The 25,074-nt window shown below is 46.8% G+C and overlaps 2 protein-coding genes across 2 annotated transcripts in view; one reads left to right on the top strand and one right to left on the bottom strand.

Moving 5' to 3' along the window:
• Positions 1 to 25,074, bottom strand: part of LOC123998750 (protein FAM163B-like) — a 63,965-nt gene that overhangs the window by 9,547 nt on the left and 29,344 nt on the right. The gene's annotated exons all lie outside the window — the stretch shown is intronic.
• On the top strand, positions 7,690 to 9,288 carry LOC123999855 (extensin-like). Its single transcript, XM_046305863.1, has 2 exons — positions 7,690 to 8,355; positions 8,839 to 9,288. Exons 1-2 carry the CDS (start codon positions 7,690 to 7,692, stop codon positions 9,286 to 9,288), a joined length of 1,116 nt encoding a protein of 371 aa, XP_046161819.1.

Raw genomic sequence — 25,074 nt, 5'->3', positions numbered from 1 at the left:
AGAGAGAGAGAGAGAGAGAGAGAGAGAGGGGGAGAGGAAATAGGGAGATAGAGGGGAGGGGAAAGATGGAGAGAGAGGGGGAGAGGACAGAGGGAGAGAGAGGGGCAGACGAAAGAGAGAGAGAGAGAGGGGGGGGGAAGAGGGAGAGAGAGGGGGAGAGGAAAGATAAAACATAAAGACAGTATCTATCAGTGTATTGTATTCATTAAGCAGATCTTTAACTATGTCATCCACTGAGGGCGCTTATTGAATTATCCTCCCTTTACTAACATATAATAAAATCAAAGCATAAATCCATAATCTAGACTTTGTCTCTCTGCTTGAAACACAGACACAGGAGATTAAAAACAGGATGAGCTGTGGAGGGACAGACAGAGAAACAGATGGGGCTGGGATGGATTATGAACCCTGTCTCCTACTCAGAGGCAAGGATGATTGACCTCTGAACTCTGAACCTTATTCAGAGGTCACAGAGGAAAAAAATGAAGACAGCAGCGTTGACATTAAGGCTTTCCTGAGGCAGCAACATTTAAAAAAAAAATCAATACTGAGCTCCTCTTTGGAGCTCCTCTTTTCAACCTAACCTCCCAACCAACCTAACCTCCCAACCTAAAATCCAAACCAACCTAACCTCCCAATCAACCTAACCTCCCAATCAACCTAACCTCCCAACCTAACCTAACCTCCCAACCAACCTAACCTCCCAACCAACCTAACCTCCCAATCAACCTAACCTCCCAACCAACCTAACCTCCCAATCAACCTAACCTCCCAATCAACCTAACCTCCCAACCAACCTAACCTCCCAACCAACCTAACCTCCCAATCAACCTAACCTCCCAACCAACCTAACCTCCCAACCAACCTAACCTCCCAACCTAACCTAACATTTACATTTACATTTAAGTCATTTAGCAGACGCTCTACCTAACCTAACCTCCCAACCAACCTAACCTCCCAATCAAGCTAACCTCCCAACCAACCTAACCTAACCTCCCAATCAACCTAACCTCCCAACCAACCTAACCTCCCAACCTAACCTCCCAACCTAACCTCCCAATCAACCTAACCTCCCAATCAACCTAACCTCCCAACCAACCTAACCTCCCAATCAACCTAACCTAACCTCCCAATCAACCTAACCTCCCAACCAACCTAACCTCCCAACCAACCTAACCTCCCAACCAACCTAACCTTCCAACCAACCTAACCTCCCAACCTAACCTCCCAATCAACCTAACCTCCCAATCAACCTAACCTCCCAACCAACCTAACCTCCCAACCAACCTAACCTCCCAACCTAACCTCCCAACCTAACCTCCCAACCTAACCTCCCAATCAACCTAACCTCCCAACCAAACTAACCTCCCAACCAACCTAACCTAACCTCCCAATCAACCTAACCTCTTCTCTCGTCCAACTACAGTGTGGTCGGGTCCTCTTGAAAGACATCAACAACCTGTCTTTAGGCCCTTTACCTTGTTACTTTAGATAGATATGGCCAAGTCAATATAGGGAACTCTCTACAAACAACACATACTGTAGCAAACCTACCGGATAGAATCTAGTTTGACAAATCTAATGTACGAATTGGAAAGAGAAGAAACTGAAAACCAAAACAGAGAATTAAAAAGACAGCAGAATAACAGTCTCATTCAGGTCTGTCAGACTGGACTACAGACAAGATTGGACCTAGACTGGACCACAGACTAGACTGGAATACAGACTAGACTGGACCACAGACTAGACTGGAATACAGACTAGACTGGACCACAGACTAGTCTGGACTACAGACAAGATTGGAATACAGACTAGACTGGACCACAGACTAGACTGGAATACAGACTAGACTGGACTACAGAATGGTGTCGAAATAAAAAAATCTCACTAAGATGAACAGTCTACAAAATATGACACATTTCTTGTGTGTACTATGTCCATATGTCTCTGAGAATATTGACCATAGAAATAAAATCTTTATATTCTATATGATTATATGTCTATGGTATTGACTTGGTTGTGTTGACCAGCTAGACAAGAGTGACGGCTCATTAACCTCTGACCTGGGGCTAATTATGTTACTGGTACTAAATTACCCCCACAGAACATGCACATCTGATCATGCCTCCTACTGACAGAGGATGGAGGAAGCTACCTACTCAAATACCTTTTACACACAGTATACAGTAAAGTACGGTACGATACTACACTGACTAAAAATAACATTATATATATTATAATTAAAATTGAGTTTCACCCCCTTTTGCATTCAGAACAGCCTCCATTTTTCGGGGCATGGACTCTACAAGGTGTCAAATGTGTTTTACAGGGATGCTGGCCCATGTGGACTCTACAAGGTGTCAAATGTGTTTTACAGGGATGCTGGCCCATGTTGACTCCAATGCTTCCCACAGTTGTGTCAAGTTGGCTGGATGTCCTTTGGGTGGTGGACCATTCTTAATACACTTGGGAAACTGTTGAGTATGAAAACCCAGCACCGTTGCAGTTCTTGAATAGCTTACATGTTTTGTCTTGCCCACTCACCCTCTGAATGGTACACATACACAATCCATGTCTCAATGTTCTCAAGGCTTAAACATCCTTCTTTAACCTGTCTCCTCCCCTTCATCTACATTGATTGGTGGACATCAATAAGGGATCATAGCTTTCACCTGGTCAGTCTATGTCATGGAAAGAGCATGTGTTAATAAGTATGTGCTATCATCACATACACACACATTTGCACGCACCTCTGATATAACTCCACACCCCTCCACCAATAACCCATGATATAACCCCCCTACCTATAACCCATTATATAAACCCCCCTACCTATAACCCATGATATCACCCCCCACTAATAACCCATGATATAAACCCCTCCACTAATAGCCCATGATATAAACCCCTCCACTAATAACCCATGATATCACCCCCCACTAATAACCCATGATATAAACCCCTCCACTAATAACCCATGATATAAACCCCTCCACTAATAACCCATGATATAAACCCCTCCACTAATAACCCATGATATCACCACCCACTAATAACCCATGATATAAACCCCCTACCTATAACCCATGATATAACCCCCTACCTATAACCCATGATATAACCCCTCCACTAATAACCCATGATATAACCCCCACACTAATAACCCATGATATAAACCCCTCCACTAATAACCCATGATATAACCCCCCCACTAATAACCCATGATATAACCCCCACACTAATAACCCATGATATAAACCCCTCCACTAATAACCCATGATATAACCCCCACACTAATAACCCATGATATAACCCCCACACTAATAACCCATGATATAAACCCCCTACCTATAACCCATGATATAACCCCCCACTAATAACCCATGATATAACCCCCTACCAATAACCCATTATATAAACCCCCTACCTATAACCCATGATATAACCCCCTCCACTAATAACCCATGATATAACCCCCACACTAATAACCCATGATATAAACCCCTCCACTAATAACCCATGATATAACCCCCCACACTAATAACCCATGATATAACCCCCTACCTATAACCCATTATATAAACCCCCTACCTATAACCCATGATATAACCCCCCCACTAATAACCCATGATATAACCCCCTACCTATAACCCATGATATAACCCCCCCTACCTATAACCCATGATATAACCCCCCTACCTATAACCCATTATATAAACCCTTCCACCAATAACCCATGATATAACCCCCCTACCTATAACCCATTATATAAACCCCCTACCTATAACCCATGATATAACCCCCCACTAATAACCCATGATATAACCCCCACACTAATAACCCATGATATAAACCCCTCCACTAATAACCCATGATATAACCCCCACACTAATAACCCATGATATAACCCCCACACTAATAACCCATGATATAAACCCCTCCACTAATAACCCATGATATAACCCCCCACTAATAACCCATGATATAACCCCCTACCTATAACCCATTATATAAACCCCCCTACCTATAACCCATGATATAACCCCCCCACTAATAACCCATGATATAACCCCCCACACTAATAACCCATGATATAAACCCCTCCACTAATAACCCATGATATAACCCCCACACTAATAACCCATGATATAACCCCCACACTAATAACCCATGATATAAACCCCTCCACTAATAACCCATGATATAACCCCCCACACTAATAACCCATGATATAACCCCCACACTAATAACCCATGATATAAACCCCTCCACTAATAACCCATGATATAACCCCCCCCACTAATAACCCATGATATAAACCCCTCCACTAATAACCCATGATATAAACCCCTCCACTAATAACCCATGATATAACCCCCCACACTAATAACCCATGATATAAACCCCTCCACTAATAACCCATGATATCACCCCCACCAATAACCCATAATATAACCCCCCACTAATAACCCATGATATAACCCTCCCTACCTATAACCCATGATATAAACCCCTCCACTAATAACCCATGATAAAACCCCTCCACTAATAACCCATGATATAACCCCTCCACTAATAACCCATTATATAACCCCTCCCTCTACCAATAACCAATGAAATAACCCTTCCCCCAATAACCCATGATATAAACCCCTCCACCAATAACCCATGATATAAACCCCCCTACCTATAACCCATGATATCACCCCCCACTAATAACCCATGATATAACCCCTCCACCAATACCCCATGCTATAAATCCCACCACCACCACAGTGCTGCTGTGTGTAGCTCGAGCCCCTAGCGTCCCCCAGGGATGATCTCATCACATCAGTGTGTGAGAGATGTGTTGCTGTAACACGACATGATGCATAAATGATTTACCGTAGACACAGTGGAAAGCGTGGAAGCAGGCAAACAGAAAGTGTCCAGCCACTACAGTCGAAGAGGAGGAAGACAGACCATTTTTTAAGCAACAATGTAGAAATCTTGCTGTCTCAGCTCTTGTGTGTCTCAGCTCTTGTGTGTCTCAGCTCTTGTGTGTCTCAGCTCTTGTGTGTCTCAGCTCTTGTGTGTCTCAGCTCTTGTGTGTCACAGCTCTTGTGTGTCTCAGCTCTTGTGTGTCTCAGCTCTTGTGTGTCTCAGCTTTTGTGTGTCTCAGCTCTTGTGTGTCTCAGCTCTTGTGTGTCTCAGCTCTTGAGTGTCTCAGCTCTTGTGTGTCTCAGCTCTTGTGTGTCTCAGCTCTTGTGTGTCTCAGCTCTTGTGTGTCTCAGCTCTTGTGTGTGAACGTATCTAGTGGAATGCAGAAGCAAGAGAGATGTTGAGAGATAACAGATGCAAGAGAGATGTTGAGAGATAACATATGCAAGAGAGATGTTGAGAGATAACAGATGCAAGAGAGATGTTGAGAGATAACAGATGCAAGAGAGATGTTGAGAGATAACAGATGCAAGAGAGATGTTGAGAGATAACAGATGCAAGAGAGATGTTGAGAGAACAGATGCAAGATAGTTGTTGAGAGATAACAGATGCAAGAGAGATGTTGTGTACATACACACACAATGCAGACATGCTCACATAAACACAGTGGTACATACACACACAGACTGAGACATATGCACACACATAGAGACAACACACATCTCTCCTCTCTCTCTCTTTATCTCTCTCGCTCTCTCTCGGTCTCGGTCTCTCTCTCTCCCCTCCTTCTCTCCCCCTCTCTCAATTTTTCTCTCATTGTCTCTCTCCCTCTCTCCCCCCTCTCTCTCCCTCCCCCTCCCCATCTCTCCCTCTCTCCCACGCAATTAAAATGTGAATTCTCTCTCTATCTCTCCCTCTCACTCTCTCTCCCCTCTCACTCTCTCAATTTAAATTTCAAGTATCTCTCTCTCCCCTTCTCTCTCAATTTAAATTTCAATTATCTCTCCCTCTCTCCCTATCTCTCCCTCAATGTAAACGATCCCCCCCTCTCTCTCTCACTCTCTCATACACACTCTCTCTCTCTCTCTCTCTCTCTCTCTCTCTCTCTCTCTCACACACACACACACACACACACACACACACACACACACACACACACACACACACACACACACACACACACACACACACACACACACACACACACACACACACACACACACACACACACACACACACACACACACACACACACACACACACACACACACACACACACAGACAGTGGGTCCAAAGGAATAAGTTGGCACATTTTAATGAAACATGGCACTAACCACAAAAGGAGTCTTGCCAATTACTTTTGACAATTCTAAAGTTGAAATAGGAGAGTGAGTGTGAACACGCTACAGGGGAGATGAAAGACATGCACAGGGAAATAGGAACACTGCCACAGAGACCCATTCAACAAGCCAGCTCAGAGAAACAATATAATGAACTAGAAATGTCCTCATTCCTGTAATGTTCTTTATTGTTAACCTGTCTGTTTGTAGAATATAGTGCATGGAAAGCACACACGGCAGGTCAGCATCACAGATCAAACCTTCCCTGAGCTCTACCTCACCAAGAATACACCTAATGTACCACAAATAAATGGTGGTATAATCAAAACGTTTTTAATGGCTTGCTTCACTCTCAAAAACGTTTTATAGAACAGCAAATTACTATTATTATTTTTTAGCAGTGCACAGCTAGGCAGAAGAAACCTTTTGTTAGCCACACACAGTCCACTTCAATAGTATATAAACCCAAACACAGAGTAGAGCATGGTGCAGTCTGCCATGGGTTCCATTCCCTACGGCGGACCAAACCCAAACCCACTAGGACCAAACCCACTAGGACCAAACCCAAACCCACTAGGACCAAACCCACGGCGGACCAAACCCAAACCCACTAGGACCAAACCCACGGCGGACCAAACCCACGGCGGACCAAACCCACGGCGGACCAAACCCACGGCGGACCAAACTCAAACCAACGGCGGACCAAACCCAAACCCACAGCGGACCAAACCCAAACCCACGGCGGACCAAACCCACGGCGGACCAAACCCAAACCCACGGCGGACCAAACCCACGGCGGACCAAACCCAAACCCACGGCGGACCAAACCCACGGCGGACCAAACCCACAGCGGACCAAACCCAAACCCATGGCGGACCAAACCCAAACCCATGGCGGACCAAACCCAAACCCACAGCGGACCAAACCCAAACCCATGGCGGACCAAACCCAAACCCATGGCGGACCAAACCCAAACCCACAGCGGACCAAACCCAAACCCACTAGGACCAAACCCAAACCCACAGCGGACCAAACCCAAACCCACAGCGGACCAAACCCAAACCCATGGCGGACCAAACCCAAACCCATGGCGGACCAAACCCAAACCCACAGCGGACCAAACCCAAACCCACGGCGGACCAAACCCAAACCCACTAGGACCAAACCCAAACCCACAGCGGACCAAACCCAAACCCACAGCGGACCAAACCCAAACCCATGGCGGACCAAACCCAAACCCACTAGGACCAAACCCAAACCCACAGCGGACCAAACCCAAACCAACGGCGGACCAAACCCAAACCCATGGCGGACCAAACCCAAACCCACAGCGGACCAAACCCAAACCCACTAGGACCAAACCCAAACCCACTAGGACCAAACCCACGGCGGACCAAACCCAAACCCACAGCGGACCAAACCCAAACCCATGGCGGACCAAACCCAAACCCATGGCGGACCAAACCCACGGCGGACCAAACCCAAACCCATGGCGGACCAAACCCACGGCGGACCAAACCCAAACCCATGGCGGACCAAACCCACGGCGGACCAAACCCAAACCCACAGTGGACCAAACCCAAACCCACTAGGACCAAACCCAAACCCACTAGGACCAAACCCACGGCGGACCAAACCCAAACCCATGGCGGACCAAACCCAAACCCACAGCGGACCAAACCCAAACCCACAGCGGACCAAACTCAAACCAACGGCGGACCAAACCCAAACCCACGGCGGACCAAACCCACGGCGGACCAAACCCACGGCGGACCAAACCCAAACCCATGGCGGACCAAACCCAAACCCACAGCGGACCAAACCCAAACCCACTAGGACCAAACCCAAACCCACTAGGACCAAACCCACGGCGGACCAAACCCAAACCCATGGCGGACCAAACCCAAACCCACAGCGGACCAAACCCAAACCCACTAGGACCAAACCCAAACCCACTAGGACCAAACCCACGGCGGACCAAACCCAAACCCACGGCGGACCAAACCCAAACCCACTAGGACCAAACCCACGGCGGACCAAACCCACGGCGGACCAAACCCACGGCGGACCAAACCCACGGCGGACCAAACCCACGGCGGACCAAACTCAAACCAACGGCGGACCAAACCCAAACCCACTAGGACCAAACCCAAACCCACTAGGACCAAACCCAAACCCACTAGGACCAAACCCAAACCCACTAGGACCAAACCCACGGCGGACCAAACCCAAACCCACGGCGGACCAAACCCAAACCCACTAGGACCAAACCCACGGCGGACCAAACCCAAACCCACGGCGGACCAAACCCAAACCCACTAGGACCAAACCCACGGCGGACCAAACCCAAACCCACGGCGGACCAAACCCACGGCGGACCAAACCCAAACCCACAGTGGACCAAACCCAAACCCACTTGGACCAAACCCAAACCCATAGCGGACCAAACCCAAACCACAGCGGACCAAACCCAAACCCACTAGGACCAAACCCATAGCGGACCAAACCCAAACCCACGGCGGACCAAACCCAAACCCACTAGGACCAAACCCACAGCGGACCAAACCCAAACCCACAGCGGACCAAACCCAAACCCACAGCGAACCAAACCCAAACCCACAGCGGACCAAACCCACGGCGGACCAAACCCACAGCGGACCAAACCCACAGCGGACCAAACCCAAACCCACAGTGGACCAAACCCACAGTGGACCAAACCCACAGCGGACCAAACCCACAGCGGACCAAACCCAAACCCACGGCGGACCAAACCCAAACCCACAGTGGACCAAACCCACAGCGGACCAAACCCAAACCCACGGCGGACCAAACCCACAGCGGACCAAACCCAAACCCACGGCGGACCAAACCCAAACCCACTAGGACCAAACCCACAGCGGACCAAACCCAAACCCACGGCGGACCAAACCCAAACCCACAGCGGACCAAACCCACAGTGGACCAAACCCACAGCGGACCAAACCCACAGCGGACCAAACCCACAGCGGACCAAACCCAAACCCACTAGGACCAAACCCACGGCGGACCAAACCCAAACCCACTAGGACCAAACCCACGGCGGACCAAACCCAAACCCACTAGGACCAAACCCAAACCCACTAGGACCAAACCCACGGCGGACCAAACCCAAACCCACAGCGGACCAAACCCACGGCGGACCAAACCCAAACCCACTAGGACCAAACCCACGGCGGACCAAACCCAAACCCACGGCGGACCAAACCCAAACCCACTAGGACCAAACCCACGGCGGACCAAACCCAAACCCACGGCGGACCAAACCCACGGCGGACCAAACCCAAACCCACGGCGGACCACTACCCTCTGTAGTGCCTTGCGGTCGGAGGCTGAGCAGTTGCCGTATCAGGCAGGGATGTAATCAGTCAGGATGCTCTTGATGTTGCAGCCCTCTTCACGACTGTATTGGTGTGATTGGACCATTCTAGTTTGTTGGTGATATGGACACCAAGGAACTTGAAGCTCTGAACCTGCTCCACTACAACCCCATTGATGAGTGCTCGGTTCTCCTTTTCCTGTAGTCTGCAATCATCTTCTTTGTCTTGATTATGTTGAGGGACAGGTTGTTATTCTGGCACCACCCGGCCAAGTCCCTGACCTTGCAGAGGGAGAAGGTTCCTTTAGTGCACATGGACTATGGTGGTTTGCTTGAAACATGCTGGTATTACAGCCTCAATCAGGGACATATTGAAAATGTCAGTGAAGACACCTGCCAGTTGGTCAGCACATGCCCGGAGCACACGTCCTGGTAATCTGTCTGGCCCCACAACCTGTTGGTTCGTCTGAGGGTGTAGCGGGATTTCTTATAAGCTTCTAGGTTAGGGTCCTGCTCCTTGAAGTCAGCAGCTCTACCCTTCAGCTCAGTGCGGCTGTTGCCTGTGTTCCATGGTTTCTGGTTGGGGTACGTACATACAGTCACTGTTGGGACAACGTCATCAATGCACTTATTGATAAAGCCAGTGACTGATGTGGTGTACTCCTCAATGCCATCGGGGGAATTCCGGAATATATTCCAGTCTGTGCTAGCAAAACAGACTTGAAGCTGAGCATCTGCGTCATCTGACCACTTCTGTATTGCGCTAGACACTGGTGCTTCCTGCTTTAGTTTTTCCTTGTAAGCAGGAATCAGGAGGATTGAATTATGGTCAGATTTGCCAAATGGGGGGCGAGGGAGAACTTTGTATGTGCCTCTGTGTGTGGTGTAAAGGTGGTCTAGAGTTTTTTTCTCCCTCTGGTTGCACATTGAACATGCTGATAGAAATGAGGTAAGACTGATTTAAGAAGTTGAACAAGTATTCAGCAACACCCTAGGTCAGACTGAAGATGAACAAGTATTCAGCAACACCCTAGAGCAGACTGAAGATGAACAAGTATTCAGCAACACCCTAGAGCAGACTGAAGATGAACAAGTATTCAGCAACACCCTAGAGCAGACTGATGATGAACAAGTATTCAGCAACACCCTAGAGCAGACTGAAGATGAACAAGTATTCAGCAACACCCTAGAGCAGACTGAAGATGAACAAGTATTCAGCAACACCCTAGAGCAGACTGAAGATGAACAAGTATTCAGCAACACCCTAGAGCAGACTGATGATGAACAAGTATTTAGCAACACCCTAGAGCAGACTGAAGATGAACAAGTATTCAGCAACACCCTAGAGCAGACTGAAGATGAACAAGTATTCAGCAACACCCTAGAGCAGACTGATGATGAACAAGTATTCAGCAACACCCTAGAGCAGACTGAAGATGAACAAGTATTCAGCAACACCCTAGAGCAGACTGATGATGAACAAGTATTTAGCAACACCCTAGAGCAGACTGAAGATGAACAAGTATTCAGCAACACCCTAGAGCAGACTGAAGATGAACAAGTATTACGGCGCCGACTGAGATGGCCGCCTCACTTTGCGTTCCTAGGAAACTATGCAGTTTTTTGTTTTTTTACGTGTTATTTCTTACATTAGTACCCCAGGTCATCTTAGGTTTCATTACATACAGTCGAGAAGAACTACTGAATATAAGATCAGCGTCAACTCACCATCAGTACGACCAAGAATATGTTTTCCGCGACGTGGATCCTGTGTTCTGCCTTACAAACAGGACAACGGAATGGATCGCATGCAGCGACCCAAGGAAACGACTCCGAAAAAGAGGGAAACGCGGCGGTGTTCTGGTCAGACTCCGAAAAAGGGCACATCGCGCACCACTTCCCAGTATTCTTCTTGCCAATGTCCAGTCTCTCGACAACAAGGTTGATGAAATCCGAGCAAGGGTGGCATTCCAGAGGGACAACAGAGACTGCAACGTTCTCTGCTTTACGGAAACATGGCTTACTGGGAAGACGCTATCCAGGGCGGTGCAGCCAACGGGTTTCTCCACGCATCGCGCGGACAGAAACAAACATCTCTCTGGTAAGAAGAGTGGCGGGGCGTATGCCTCATGACTAACGGGACATGGTGTGATGAAGGAAACATACAGGAACTCAAATCCTTCTGTTCACCTGATTTAGAATTCCTCACAATCAAATGTAGACCGCATTATCTTCCAAGAGAATTCTCTTCGATTATAATCACAGCCGTATATATCCCCCCAAGCAGACACATCGATGGCTCTGAACGAACTTTATTTAACTCTTTGCAAACTGGAAAACATTTATCCGGAGGCTGCATTCATTGTAGCTGGGGATTTTAACAAAGCCAATCTGAAAACAAGACTCCCTAAATTTTATCAGCATATCGATTGCGCAACCAGGGGTGGTAAAACCTTGGATCATTGTTACTCTAACTTCCGCGACGCATATAAGGCCCTGCCCCACCCCCCTTTCGGAAAAGCTGACCACGACTCCATTTTGCCGATCCCTGCCTACAGGCAGAAATTAAAACAAGAGGCTCCCACGCTGAGGTCTGTCCAACGCTGGTCAGACCAAGCTGACTCTACACTCCAAGACTGCTTCCATCACGTGGACTGGGACATGTTTCGTATTGCGTCAGATGGGAATATTGACGAATACGCTGATTCGGTGTGCGAGTTCATTAGAACGTGCGTCGAAGATGTCGTTCCCATAGCAACGATAAAAACATTCCCTAACCAGAAACCGTGGATTGATGGCAGCATTCGCGTGAAACTGAAAGCACGAACCACTGCTTTTAATCAGGGCAAGGTGTCTGGCAACATGACTGAATACAAACAGTGCAGCTATTCCCTCCACAAGGCTATTAAACAAGCTAAGCGTCAGTACAGAGACAAAGTGGAATCTCAATTCAACGGCTCAGACACAAGAGGCATGTGGCAGGGTCTACAGTCAATCACGGACTACAAGATGAAATCCAGCCCAGTCACGGACCAGGATGTCTTGCTCCCAGGCAGACTAAATAACTTTTTTGCCCGCTTTGAGGACAATACAGTGCCACTGACACGGCCTGTAACGGAAACATGCGGTCTCTCCTTCACTGCAACCGAGGTGAGTAAGACATTTAAACGTGTTAACCCTCGCAAGGCTGCAGGCCCAGACGGCATCCCCAGCCGCGCCCTCAGAGCATGCGCAGACCAGCTGGCCGGTGTGTTTACGGACATATTCAATCAATCCCTATACCAGTCTGCTGTTCCCACATGCTTCAAGAGGGCCACCATTGTTCCTGTTCCCAAGAAAGCTAAGGTAACTGAGCTAAACGACTACCGCCCCGTAGCACTCACTTCCGTCATCATGAAGTGCTTTGAGAGACTAGTCAAGGACCATATCACCTCCACCCTACCTGACACCCTAGACCCACTCCAATTTGCTTACCGCCCAAATAGGTCCACAGACGATGCAATCTCAACCACACTGCACACTGCCCTAACCCACCTGGACAAGAGGAATACCTATGTGAGAATGCTGTTCATCGACTACAGCTCGGCATTCAACACCATAGTACCCTCCAAGCTCGTCATCAAGCTCGAGACCCTGGGTCTCGACCCCGCCCTGTGCAACTGGGTACTGGACTTCCTGACGGGCCGCCCCCAGGTGGTGAGGGTAGGCAACAACATCTCCTCCCCGCTGATCCTCAACACGGGGGCCCCACAAGGGTGCGTTCTGAGCCCTCTCCTGTACTCCCTGTTCACCCACGACTGCGTGGCCACGCACGCCTCCAACTCAATCATCAAGTTTGCGGACGACACAACAGTGGTAGGCTTGATTACCAACAACGACGAGACGGCCTACAGGGAGGAGGTGAGGGCCCTCGGAGTGTGGTGTCAGGAAAATAACCTCACACTCAACGTCAACAAAACTAAGGAGATGATTGTGGACTTCAGGAAACAGCAGAGGGAACACCCCCTATCCACATCGATGGAACAGTAGTGGAGAGGGTAGCTAGTTTTAAGTTCCTCGGCATACACATCACAGACAAACTGAATTGGTCCACTCACACTGACAGCGTCGTGAAGAAGGCGCAGCAGCGCCTATTCAACCTCAGGAGGCTGAAGAAATTCGGCTTGTCACCAAAAGCACTCACAAACTTCTACAGATGCACAATCGAGAGCATCCTGGCGGGCTGTATCACCGCCTGGTACGGCAACTGCTCCGGCCTCAACCGTAAGGCTCTCCAGAGGGTAGTGAGGACTGCACAACGCATCACCGGGGGCAAACTACCTGCCCTCCAGGACACCTACACCACCCGTTGTTACAGGAAGGCCATAAAGATCATCAAGTACATCAACCACCCGAACCACTGCCTGTTCACCCCGCTATCATCCAGAAGGCGAGGTCAGTACAGGTGCATCAAAGCTGGGACCGAGAGACTGAAAAACAGCTTCTATCTCAAGGCCATCAGACTGTTAAACAGCCACCACTAACACTGAGTGGCTGCTGCCAACACACTGTCATTGACACTGACCCAACTCCAGCCATTTTAATAATGGGAATTGATGGGAAATGATGTAAATATATCACTAGCCACTTTAAACAATGCTACCTTATATAATGTTACTTACCCTACATTATTCATCTCATATGCATATGTATATACTGTACTCTACATCATCGACTGCATCCTTATGTAACACATGTATCACTAGCCACTTTAACTATGCCACTTTGTTTACTTTGTCTACACACTCATCTCATATGTATATACTGTACTCGATACCATCTACTGTATGCTGCTCTGTACCATCACTCATTCATATATCCTTATGTACATGTTCCTTATCCCCTTACACTGTGTATAAGACAGTAGTTTTGGAATTGTTAGTTAGATTACTTGTTGGTTATCACTGCATTGTCGGAACTAGAAGCACAAGCATTTCGCTACACTCGCATTTAACATCTGCTAACCATGTGTATGGGACAAATAAAATTAGATTTGATTTGATTTGATTTATTCAGCAACACCCTAGAGCAGACTGAAGATGAACAAGTATTCAGCAACACCCTAGAGCAGACTGAAGATGAACAAGTATTCAGCAACACCCTAGAGCAGACTGAAGATGAACAAGTATTCAGCAACACCCTAGAGCAGACTGAAGATGAACAAGTATTCAGCAACACCCTAGAGCAGACTGAAGATGAACAAGTATTCAGCAACACCCTAGAGCAGACTGATGATGAACAAGTATTCAGCAACACCCTAGAGCAGACTGAAGATGAACAAGTATTCAGCAACACCCTAGAGCAGACTGAAGATGAACAAGTATTCAGCAACACCCTAGAGCAGACTGATGATGAACAAGTATTCAGCAACACCCTAGAGCAGACTGATGATGAACAAGTATTCAGCAACACCCTAGAGCAGACTGAAGATTAACAAGTATTCAGCAACACTATTTTGCTTTAAGGGAAAAAAATTACATTATGCTGGCTGTTGCATTTTTTCAACAAGTCACAGTATGTAGGCCTACTGATCTAGGTAAAGAAGCACAAAGAAGCCAGCAGCCTTATTTTACTGCAGTGGTCACTTTCTGAGTCACAATGCAAGACGAGCTACCGCTCAGACTTTTTTTTTACATGATTTTTGAAATACTACTTCATCTCTGTACTCCACACATACAATTATCTGTAAGAACCCTCAGTCCCGCAGTGAATTTAAAACGCAGATTCAACCACAAAGACCAGGGAGGTTATCCAATGGCTCGCAAAGAAGGTCACCAATTGGTAGATGGTAGTACCTATAGGTACTGTAGATGGGTTAAGAAAACATGGTGAAATTACAAAGATACAGGCTTCCTTCCTAACTCAATTGCCGAAGAGGAAGGAAACCACATTTCACTTTTTGTCCTGAATACAAAGTGTTATGTTTGGGGCAAATCCAATACATCATCATGTTATGGGTTTGCTTGTAATTGTTAAGGACTGGGGAGTTGAAATGGAATGAAATTAAGCACAGGCAAAATCCTAGGGAAAACCTGGTTCGGTCTGCTTTCCACCAGACACTGGGAGTTGAATTCACCTTTCAGCAGGACAATAACCTAAAACACAAGGCCAAATCTACACTGGAGTGGCTTACCAAGAAGACAGTAAATGTTCCTGAGTGGATGATTTAAATCTACTTGAAAATCTATGGAAAGACCTGAAAATGATTGTCTATCAATGATCAACAACCAATTTGACCAAGCTTGAAGAAGTTTGAAAATAATAATGTGCAAATGTTGCACAATTCAGTTGTGGAAAGCTCTCAGAAAAAGTATTTAAAAAAGACTCCCAGCTGTAATCACTGCCAAAGGTGCTTCTACAAAGTATTGACCCAGGGGTGTGAATACATATGTAAACAAGGTATTTCTGTATTTGATTCAATTTCCATAAATTTGCAAACATTTCACCTTGTCATTATGGGGTATTGTGTGTAGATGGGTGACACACACAAAAAAGTATTTCATTTTGAATTCAGGCTGTAACATCAAAATGTGGAATACTCAAAAAATACTCAAAAAAGCATTGAAAAACCTCCACAAAGCAAATTGGACAGTTTTACCTAGTGTTGATTCTTCAGTGTAACATATCTAGTGTTGAATCAGAAGTTAAATAAACTCTGTAAGTGTTGCTTTTAATAATCAGTGTTAAACCAAAGTGACGGCAGATTAAAAAAAAAAATGTTTGTTTCAATATCTATGTTTTTACATGTACACTGATTGATTTATTAATGTTATGATACTCAAATATAAATAAAACATTTCAAAATGAATCCAATCTGTTACTTGGACTTATTGCACCCTTTACTGAAATGGTTGTTCCAGTTTTGATGGTTAAGTCATTCTCATAACTAAGTCTTCCCAACCCGGCAGTCATTCCGAATGCTAAAATTCTAAATGTTGGATATCCCTACTCTGGCTGGGTTCCATTAGGAATTATACATCATGCAAGCCAGCATAAAGTAGCTGCTAGGCCTGAGGTGGCCTGTAAACCATCAGTTTCAGGCCACTGTATTAGGGTAAAACTAGGACCGCAAAATAAGGCCTTATGAAATATGTGTTTTATTGTCTGAAATAATTTAATTTGAATGATAACATATTCATTTAGAATCTTGAAGGCCACAGGACTGAAAATGAATGAATGCAACAACCATGTCTCTCACAAACAAATGCTATCATGGGTGGTAACTACAATTCACTTGAAAGGCAAGGCACTCTGGGAAATATGCAAATATGACTTTACACTAAACAGTGTGTTAATTTAACACTGACCCGTATAGACACTGGACCAGCGTTAAAATTAACACTGTCAGTATTGATTTAACACTGGAGAATTTGCTGTGCAGACTCTTGCTGTTGATGTTTTTATTATAGTCTGTCAGAGCAGAGAGACAGACCTTTGTACAAGAGGCAGGGTCAGAGCTGAGAGAGAGACATATCTTTGTACAGGGTCAGAGCTGAGCGAGAGACATACCTTTGTACAAGAGGCAGGGTCAGAGCTGAGAGAGAGACATATCTTTGTACAGGGTCAGAGCTGAGCGAGAGACATACCTTTGTACAAGAGGCAGGGTCAGAGCTGAGAGAGAGACATACCTTTGTACAAGAGGCAGGGTCAGAGCTGAGAGAGAGACATACCTTTGTACAAGAGGTGGGCTCAGAGCTGAGAGAGAGACATACCTTTGTACAAGAGGCAGGGTCAGAGCTGAGAGAGAGACAGACCTTTGTACAAGAGGCAGGGTCAGAGCTGAGCGAGAGACATACCTTTGTACAAGAGGTGGGCTCAGAGCTGAGAGAGAGACATACCTTTGTACAGGGTCAGAGCTGAGAGAAAGACATACCTTTGTACAGGGTCAGAGCTGAGAGAGAGACATACCTTTGTACAAGAGGCAGGGTCAGAGCTGAGCGAGAGACATACCTTTGTACAAGAGGTGGGCTCAGAGCAGAGAGACATACCTTTGTACAGGGTCAGAGCTGAGAGAGAGACAGACCTTTGTACAAGAGGCAGGGTCAGAGCTGAGAGAGAGACATACCTTTGTACAGGGTCAGAGCTGAGAGAGAGACAGACCTTTGTACAAGAGGCAGGGTCAGAGCTGAGAGAGAAACATACCTTTGTACAAGAGGCAGGGTCAGGGCTGAGAGAGAGACAGACCTTTGTACAAGAGGCAGGGTCAGAGCTGAGAGAGAGACAGACCTTTGTACAGGGTCAGAGCTGAGAGAAAGACATGCCTTTGTACAGGGTCAGAGCTGAGAGAAAGACATGCCTTTGTACAAGGGGCAGGGTCAGAGCTGAGCGAGAGACATACCTTTGTACAGGGTCAGAGCTGAGAGAAAGACATGCCTTTGTACAAGGGGCAGGGTCAGAGCTGAGCGAGAGACATACCTTTGTACAAGAGGCAGGGTCAGAGCTGAGAGAGAGACAGACCTTTGTACAAGAGGCAGGGTCAGAGCTGAGAGAGAGACATACCTTTGTACAAGAGGTGGGCTCAGAGCTGAGAGAGAGAGACATGCCTTTGTACAAGAGGTGGGCTCAGAGCTGAGAGAGACATGCCTTTGTACAAGAGGTGGGCTCAGAGCTGAGAAAGAGAGACAGACCTTTGTACAAGAGGCAGGGTCAGAGCTGAGAGAGAAACATACCTTTGTACAAGAGGCAGGGTCAGAGCTGAGAGAGAGACAGACCTTTGTACAAGAGGCAGGGTCAGAGCTGAGAGAGAGACAGACCTTTGTACAGGGTCAGAGCTGAGAGAAAGACATGCCTTTGAAACAAGAGGCAGGGTCAGGGCTGAGAGAGAGACACACCTTTGTACAAGAGGCAGGGTCAGAGCTGAGAGAGAGACAGACCTTTGTACAGGGTCAGAGCTGAGAGAAAGACATGCCTTTGTACAAGAGGCAGGGTCAGAGCTGAGAGAGAGACATACCTTTGTACAGGGTCAGAGCTGAGAGAAAGACATGCCTTTGTACAAGGGGCAGGGTCAGAGCTGAGCGAGAGACATACCTTTGTACAAGAGGCAGGGTCAGAGCTGAGAGAGAGACAGACCTTTGTACAAGAGGCAGGGTCAGAGCTGAGAGAGAGACATACCTTTGTACAAGAGGTGGGCTCAGAGCTGAGAGAGAGAGACATGCCTTTGTACAAGAGGTGGGCTCAGAGCTGAGAGAGACATGCCTTTGTACAAGAGGTGGGCTCAGAGCTGAGAAAGAGAGACATGCCTTTGTACAAGAGGTGGGCTCAGAGCTGAGAGAGAGAGACATGCCTTTGTACAAGAGGTGGGCTCAGAGCTGAGAGAGACATGCCTTTGTACAAGAGGTGGGCTCAGAGCTGAGAGAGACATGCCTTTGTACAAGAGGTGGGCTCAGAGCTGAGAGAGAGACAGGGAGATGGCATGGTGTCCTTGAAGAAGAGCATGAAGGGAGGATGGAAAAATGATTGGAGGAAGTGTCATTGAAGGAGGGAAAGTGGGTAGTTTATAATAAATTGTATAAATTGACACTCTTTTTATTATCTCTGTATACGCAGGGAGTCAGGAAGTTGGAGCAGAAGTTGAAGTTTAATAATAATAATAATAATAAACATGAAGAAAATCCAAAACAGGCGTCACATACTGAATGTAAATCCCCCCCCCAAATACTGCCTGATGCTACAGAAGTCAATATGAAGGGAGAGTAATCAGGGTGGTGATGAAGTCCAGGTGTGCGTAATGATGGTTGCCATGTGTGCACAATGTGGGTTGCCAGGACCGGTGGTTAGCAGACCTGGCGACGCCGAGTGCCAAAAGGAGGGAGCAGGATTTATGCATGAGAATCTCCTTTTCAGGTGATATTAGAAGTGTCACTTTAGGGACTGAATAGTTTAGGGCAAAGCTGATTTTAGTTATACTGTACAGTACAACAGTGGTCAACGTCCAAAGCATTTCTAGTCGATCATTTCTGTAAAAAAAAACAACGATGTAGCAATGCGTTTCTATTTTTTAAAATTTGTTTCGAGCTGTTGGCAGGAGGTGCACTTGATTCAGCAGCCTTAGCGCTGGGAAGGCCAAGTGTTTCCCTTTTGATTTCAAAGGTCTGAGGGTGGAACTCCGTCACAGGCCCAGAGAGCAAATCAAGTTCACCTATAGGCCTACCATTGGCCAATTAGATAGTTCAGATCACTGTGTCTGCACTGTGGTTCCTCGAGCCATAGACTGTAAAAAGAAGCCTCATACACACAGCAAAGTTGATTTCAATACTTATAAAACCATGACTAGAGAAAGACTCAAATAATACAGAAATTAGCTGCTGTTTTTATGAGTAAGTTCATCTTTAAGTTTTATAAGCCATAAAATGTGTGTTCTCCCTACTTCTACCAACGCTACAACCAGCACTGCAGCTGTAATGAATGAGTATAGAAAAGTGTTTCAATAAGCTTTTGTTATTATTAGCAGCTTGTCTTTTTTAATATCAAAGAATATTTCACTTTCTCTGGTCATATGAGTAACAACATGAATGCAGTGCAACTTGCAGTGCGACTTGAGTTTCTCCATCAGCTGGAAGACTGTGTCCCCTTTTCTCAGCGGAGGGAGGGAGAACAGAGGGAAGGTGTCAGGATTTGGCCAGGGTTGTTCCGGTTTTTGGTCACTAGATGCCCCCATTGTGCCTTTTGACCTTTTGTTTTCCCTTGATCCCCATTATTATTTGCACCTGTGCCTCGTTTCCCCTGATTGTATTTAAACCCTTTGTTTTCCTCAGTTCTTTGCTCTGTGTTTGTATGTTAGCACCCAGCCCTAGTACTCTGTGAACTCGTGTTGATCCTTGTGGAATTCTGTTTTTTGTTCTTGTTTGTTTGTTTTTGAGTATCTTTTGAGGCTTTTTGTGCTTTACCTTCCACCTTGTGGATTTACCTTTTTGTCTTGGAGAATTACCTTTGTTCTTGTGGAATTCCTTTTGAGGTTGTGGAGTTACATGTTTTCCTGAAGAACTTCACTTTTTACTTCATTAAATACACCGTCTCAAGTACTGCTGTGTCTGCCTCATCTTCTGGGTTCTGCCGACTATTCGTGGCTCAGTTGGTTTAGTGACTGTTTCTCACTCCGGAGACCTGGGTTCGTAACCGGGTCCTGACAGAAGGTGAGTCGGGTCACTCGGGTGAGAGTGAGAGGTAGAGGGTGAGATGTAGAAAATGATTATGCTCACTCAGCTTTGCCTCACAATTAATACAACAAATTATCTATTACCAGTGTGATCATATAACTATATTTAAAAAAATAATAATTTCAAAATGGTCTGAGAAGAACAACATTGGCAGGGTAAGTCAAGCGTAGCCAATATACAGTGATAGTGTCTTCGGCCCATAACCTACTGCACAAACCTCATTGCTACAGAACAGTTTTTCATTGCTTAATGTTGCATAGGCCTGTGTTTTTAAGTCATGTTATTAAACTATTATTGAACACTGAGTGAGTCCATGCAACTTCTTATGTGACTTGTTAAGCACATTTTTACTCCTTAACTTATTTAGGCTTGACATAAAAAAAGGGGTTAAATATTTATTGACTGAAGACTTTTCAGATTTTCACTTTTAATGAATTAGTAAAAATGTCTAAACACATAATTACAGTATCATTATAGGGTATTGTGTGTAGGCCAGTGACAAAACAAGGTAATATTGTTACTCTCCAGACTATTCTCTCTCTCTCTCTCACACAATACCCGTTCTTTCTGTCTCTGTCTTACTCTTTTCCTCTTTCTTTCTCTCTCTCTCTCTCTCTCACACAATACCTGTTCTTTCTGTCTCTGTCTTACTCTTTTCCTCTCTCTTTCTCCACGCTCTCTGTGGTTGCTGAAGGATACAAAGTCCCCATGGCAACAGACAGATACAGTACCTGAAACAATTCACAAGCTTATTTGAGCAGACAAGCGCTGTGTGTGTGTGTGTGTGTGTGAGACAGAGGACAAAGGCAATATCAAATTCGTCAAGACAAACAAAATGTAGCCTACCTGAGCGAGTGCAAGCCCCAGGATATATATATATATATACATACACACACACACACACACACACACACACACACACCAGCTACTGTCTCATGGGTTCCACCTCTATCCATGATAACAGCCAGTACAATAGTACTGTCTCTTCCACCATACTATAACTCCGTTATGACAGAACATCCTCCTGGGTCAACACACTAACGACAACAACAGACTCAAGGTTCATTTGTGACTTCATCCACAAAAATGAGACATGGGCGACTAGGTTTATTCGCTTAACATGAGTGCATTGTGACATGGACTGTTACTTTTCCCTAACCTGGACGACACTGGGCCAATTGTGTGCCGCCCTATGGGACTCCCGATCACAGCCGGTTGTGATACAGCCCGGGATCGAACCAGGGTCTGTAGTGACACCTCTAGCACTGAGATGCAGTGTCTTAGGCCGCTGCGCTATTGGGGAGCCCTGAAAGGCTAGAGCTGCCGCTTTCAAGGAGTGGGACACTATTCCGGCTGTTTTTAAGAAACCCCGCTAGGCCCTCCGACTAACCATAAAACCGGCAAAGCGTCAGTACAGGACCGAGATCAAATCCTACTACACCGGCTTTGACACTCGTCAGATGTGGCATGGCTTGCAAACTATCACAGATTACAAAGGGAAAGCCAGCCGTGAGCTGTCCAATGATGCCTGCCTACCAGACAAGCTAAATACATTCTATGCAGACTTTGAGGCTAGCAACACTGAACGATGCAGGGGTGAATGCTTAGTCCCCTCCTGCACTCCCTGTTCACCCACGACTGCGTGGCCACGCATGACTCCAACACCATCATTAAGTTTTCTGACAACACAACTGTGGTAGGCCTGATCACCGACAACAAGGAGACAGGCTACAGGGAGAAGGTCAGAGACATTTGAGTGTGGTGCCAGGACAACAATCTCTCCCTCAACGTCAGCAAGACAAAAGGAGCTGATCGTGGACTACAGGTATCGAAGGGCCGAGCATGCCCCCATTCACACCAGAGCTTCAAGTTCCTCTGTGTCCACATCACTAAGGAATTATCATGGTCCACACATACCAACACAGTCATGAAGAGGGCACGACAATGCCTCTTCTCCCTCAGGAGGGTGAAAATATTCGTCCTGGGCACTCAGATCCTCAAAAAGTTCTACAGCTGCACAATTGAGAGCATCTTGACTGGCTGCATCGCCACTTGGTATGGCAACTGCTTGGCATCCTACCGCAAGGCACTACAGAGGGGTGTGCGTACAGCCCAGGACATCACTGGAACTGACCTCCCTCCCATCCAGGACCTCTATACCAGGTGGTGTCAGAGGGGTGTGCGTACAGCCCAGTACATCACTGGAACTGACCTCCCTCCCATCCAGGACCTCTATACCAGGCGGTGTCAGAGGGGTGTGCGTACAGCCCAGTACATCACTGGAACTGACCTCCCTCCCACCCAGGACCTCTATACCAGGCGGTGTCAGAGGGGTGTGCGTACAGCCCAGTACATCACTGGAACTGACCTCCCTCCCATCCAGGACCTCTATACCAGGCGGTGTCAGAGGGGTGTGCGTACAGCCCAGTACATCACTGGAACTGACCTCCCTCCCATCCAGGACCTCTATACCAGGCGGTGTCAGAGGGGTGTGCGTACAGCCCAGTACATCACTGGAACTGACCTCCCTCCCACCCAGGACCTCTATACCAGGCGGTGTCAGAGGGGTGTGCGTACAGCCCACTACATCACTGGAACTGACCTCCCTCCCACCCAGGACCTCTATACCAGGCGGTGTCAGAGGGTGTGCGTACAGCCCAGTACATCACTGGAACTGACCTCCCTCCCACCCAGGACCTCTATACCAGGCGGTGTCAGAGGGGTGTGCGTACAGCCCAGTACATCACTGGAACTGACCTCCCTCCCATCCAGGACCTCTATACCAGGCGGTGTCAGAGGGGTGTGCGTTCAGCCCAGTACATCACTGGAACTGACCTCCCTCCCACCCAGGACCTCTATACCAGGCGGTGTCAGAGGGGTGTGCGTACAGCCCAGTACATCACTGGAACTGACCTCCCTCCCACCCAGGACCTCTATACCAGGCGGTGTCAGAGGGGTGTGCGTACAGCCCAGTACATCACTGGAACTGACCTCCCTCCCATCCAGGACTTCTATACCAGGTGGTGTCAGAGGAAGGCCCTAAAAATGGTCAAATATTCCAGCCACCCAAGTTATAGACTGTTCTCTCTGATACCGTATGGCAAGCGAAACTGACGCTCCAAGTCTGGAACCAACAGGACCCCGAAGAGCTTCTACCGCCAAGCCATAAGACTGCTAAATAGTTAGTCAGAGTTGATATTGGTTAAATATTTATCTGCATTGACTCGTTTTTGCACTAACTCTTTTGATTCATCAAATTAGCTGCTATTACTATTTATTAACTATCCTGTTATCTTGTCACTTTATCCTTACCTATATGTACATACTGTATCTACTTCAATGACCTCGTACAGCTGCAGATTGACTCAGTACTGGTACCCTATGTATATTGTCAAGTTATCTTTAATCATTGTGTATTTATTTGTCTTGTTATTATTTTTCTAATATTTCTCTTTTTTCTCTCTCTGCATTGTTAGGGGACAGAGAAGGGAAAGGGGGATACCTAGGCATTTGTACAACTGAATGCATTCAACTGAAATGTGTCTTCCACATTTAACCCAACCCCTCTGAATCAGAGAGGTGCTGGGGGGGCATATGACCATTCAACCCATGTCTAGCTAATTAATCTACGATGCGACTGTACTGTATATTATAGATAGTATATAGAGGTCGGCCATGGCCATGCATGACTGAACTGACTGTCATAGAGGCTATATGAGTCAACGGCAGATCTTCCCTCCAGGGGGTAGAGATGAGAAGGGAGTGCTGGGTGGGTGGGGTTAGCATCAGTCAGTAACATAGAGGCTATATGAGTCAACGGCAGATCTTCCCTCCAGGGGGTAGAGATGAGAAGGGAGTGCTGGGTGGGTGGGGTTAGCATCAGTCAGTAACATAGAGGCTATATGAGTCAACGGCAGATCTTCCCTCCAGGGGGTAGAGATGAGAAGGGAGTGCTGGGTGGGTGGGGTTAGCATCAGTCAGTAACATAGTTATTTTAAGTCATAGTTGTTTGCATTTTTGAACTATCTGTCAGATGCTTGTTTCCTGTCTGTGTGCATGTTTTATTCCAACACTACAGGTTACTCAGGTACTGAGTAATATATAGGCAGAGTTGCAAAGAAAAAGCCATATCTCAGACTGGCTAATGAAAATAAAAGATTAAGATGGGCAAAAGAACACAGACACTGGACAGAGGAACTCTGCCTATAAGGCCAGTAGTACCCAGCGTTGTACGAGATCTTCAGTTTCATGGCAATTTATCACA

Source organism: Oncorhynchus gorbuscha, linkage group LG16 (genome assembly GCF_021184085.1).
Source record: "Oncorhynchus gorbuscha isolate QuinsamMale2020 ecotype Even-year linkage group LG16, OgorEven_v1.0, whole genome shotgun sequence".
Taxonomy (NCBI): Eukaryota; Metazoa; Chordata; class Actinopteri; order Salmoniformes; family Salmonidae; genus Oncorhynchus; species Oncorhynchus gorbuscha.
Note: the sequence above shows the minus strand (reverse complement) of the source record. Positions and strands in the feature narration are given on the sequence as shown.

What these genes read in the sequence shown, in the direction of transcription:
- LOC123999855 (XM_046305863.1), top strand. Translation starts at nt 7,690, where the DNA reads ATGGCGGACCAAACCCAAACCCATGGCGGACCAAACCCACGGCGGACC. An exon ending in CACGGCGGACCAAACCCACG is followed by an intron (nt 8,356 to 8,838) that starts GCGGACCAAACT and finishes CCAAACCCACAG; the next exon opens with CGGACCAAACCCAAACCCAC.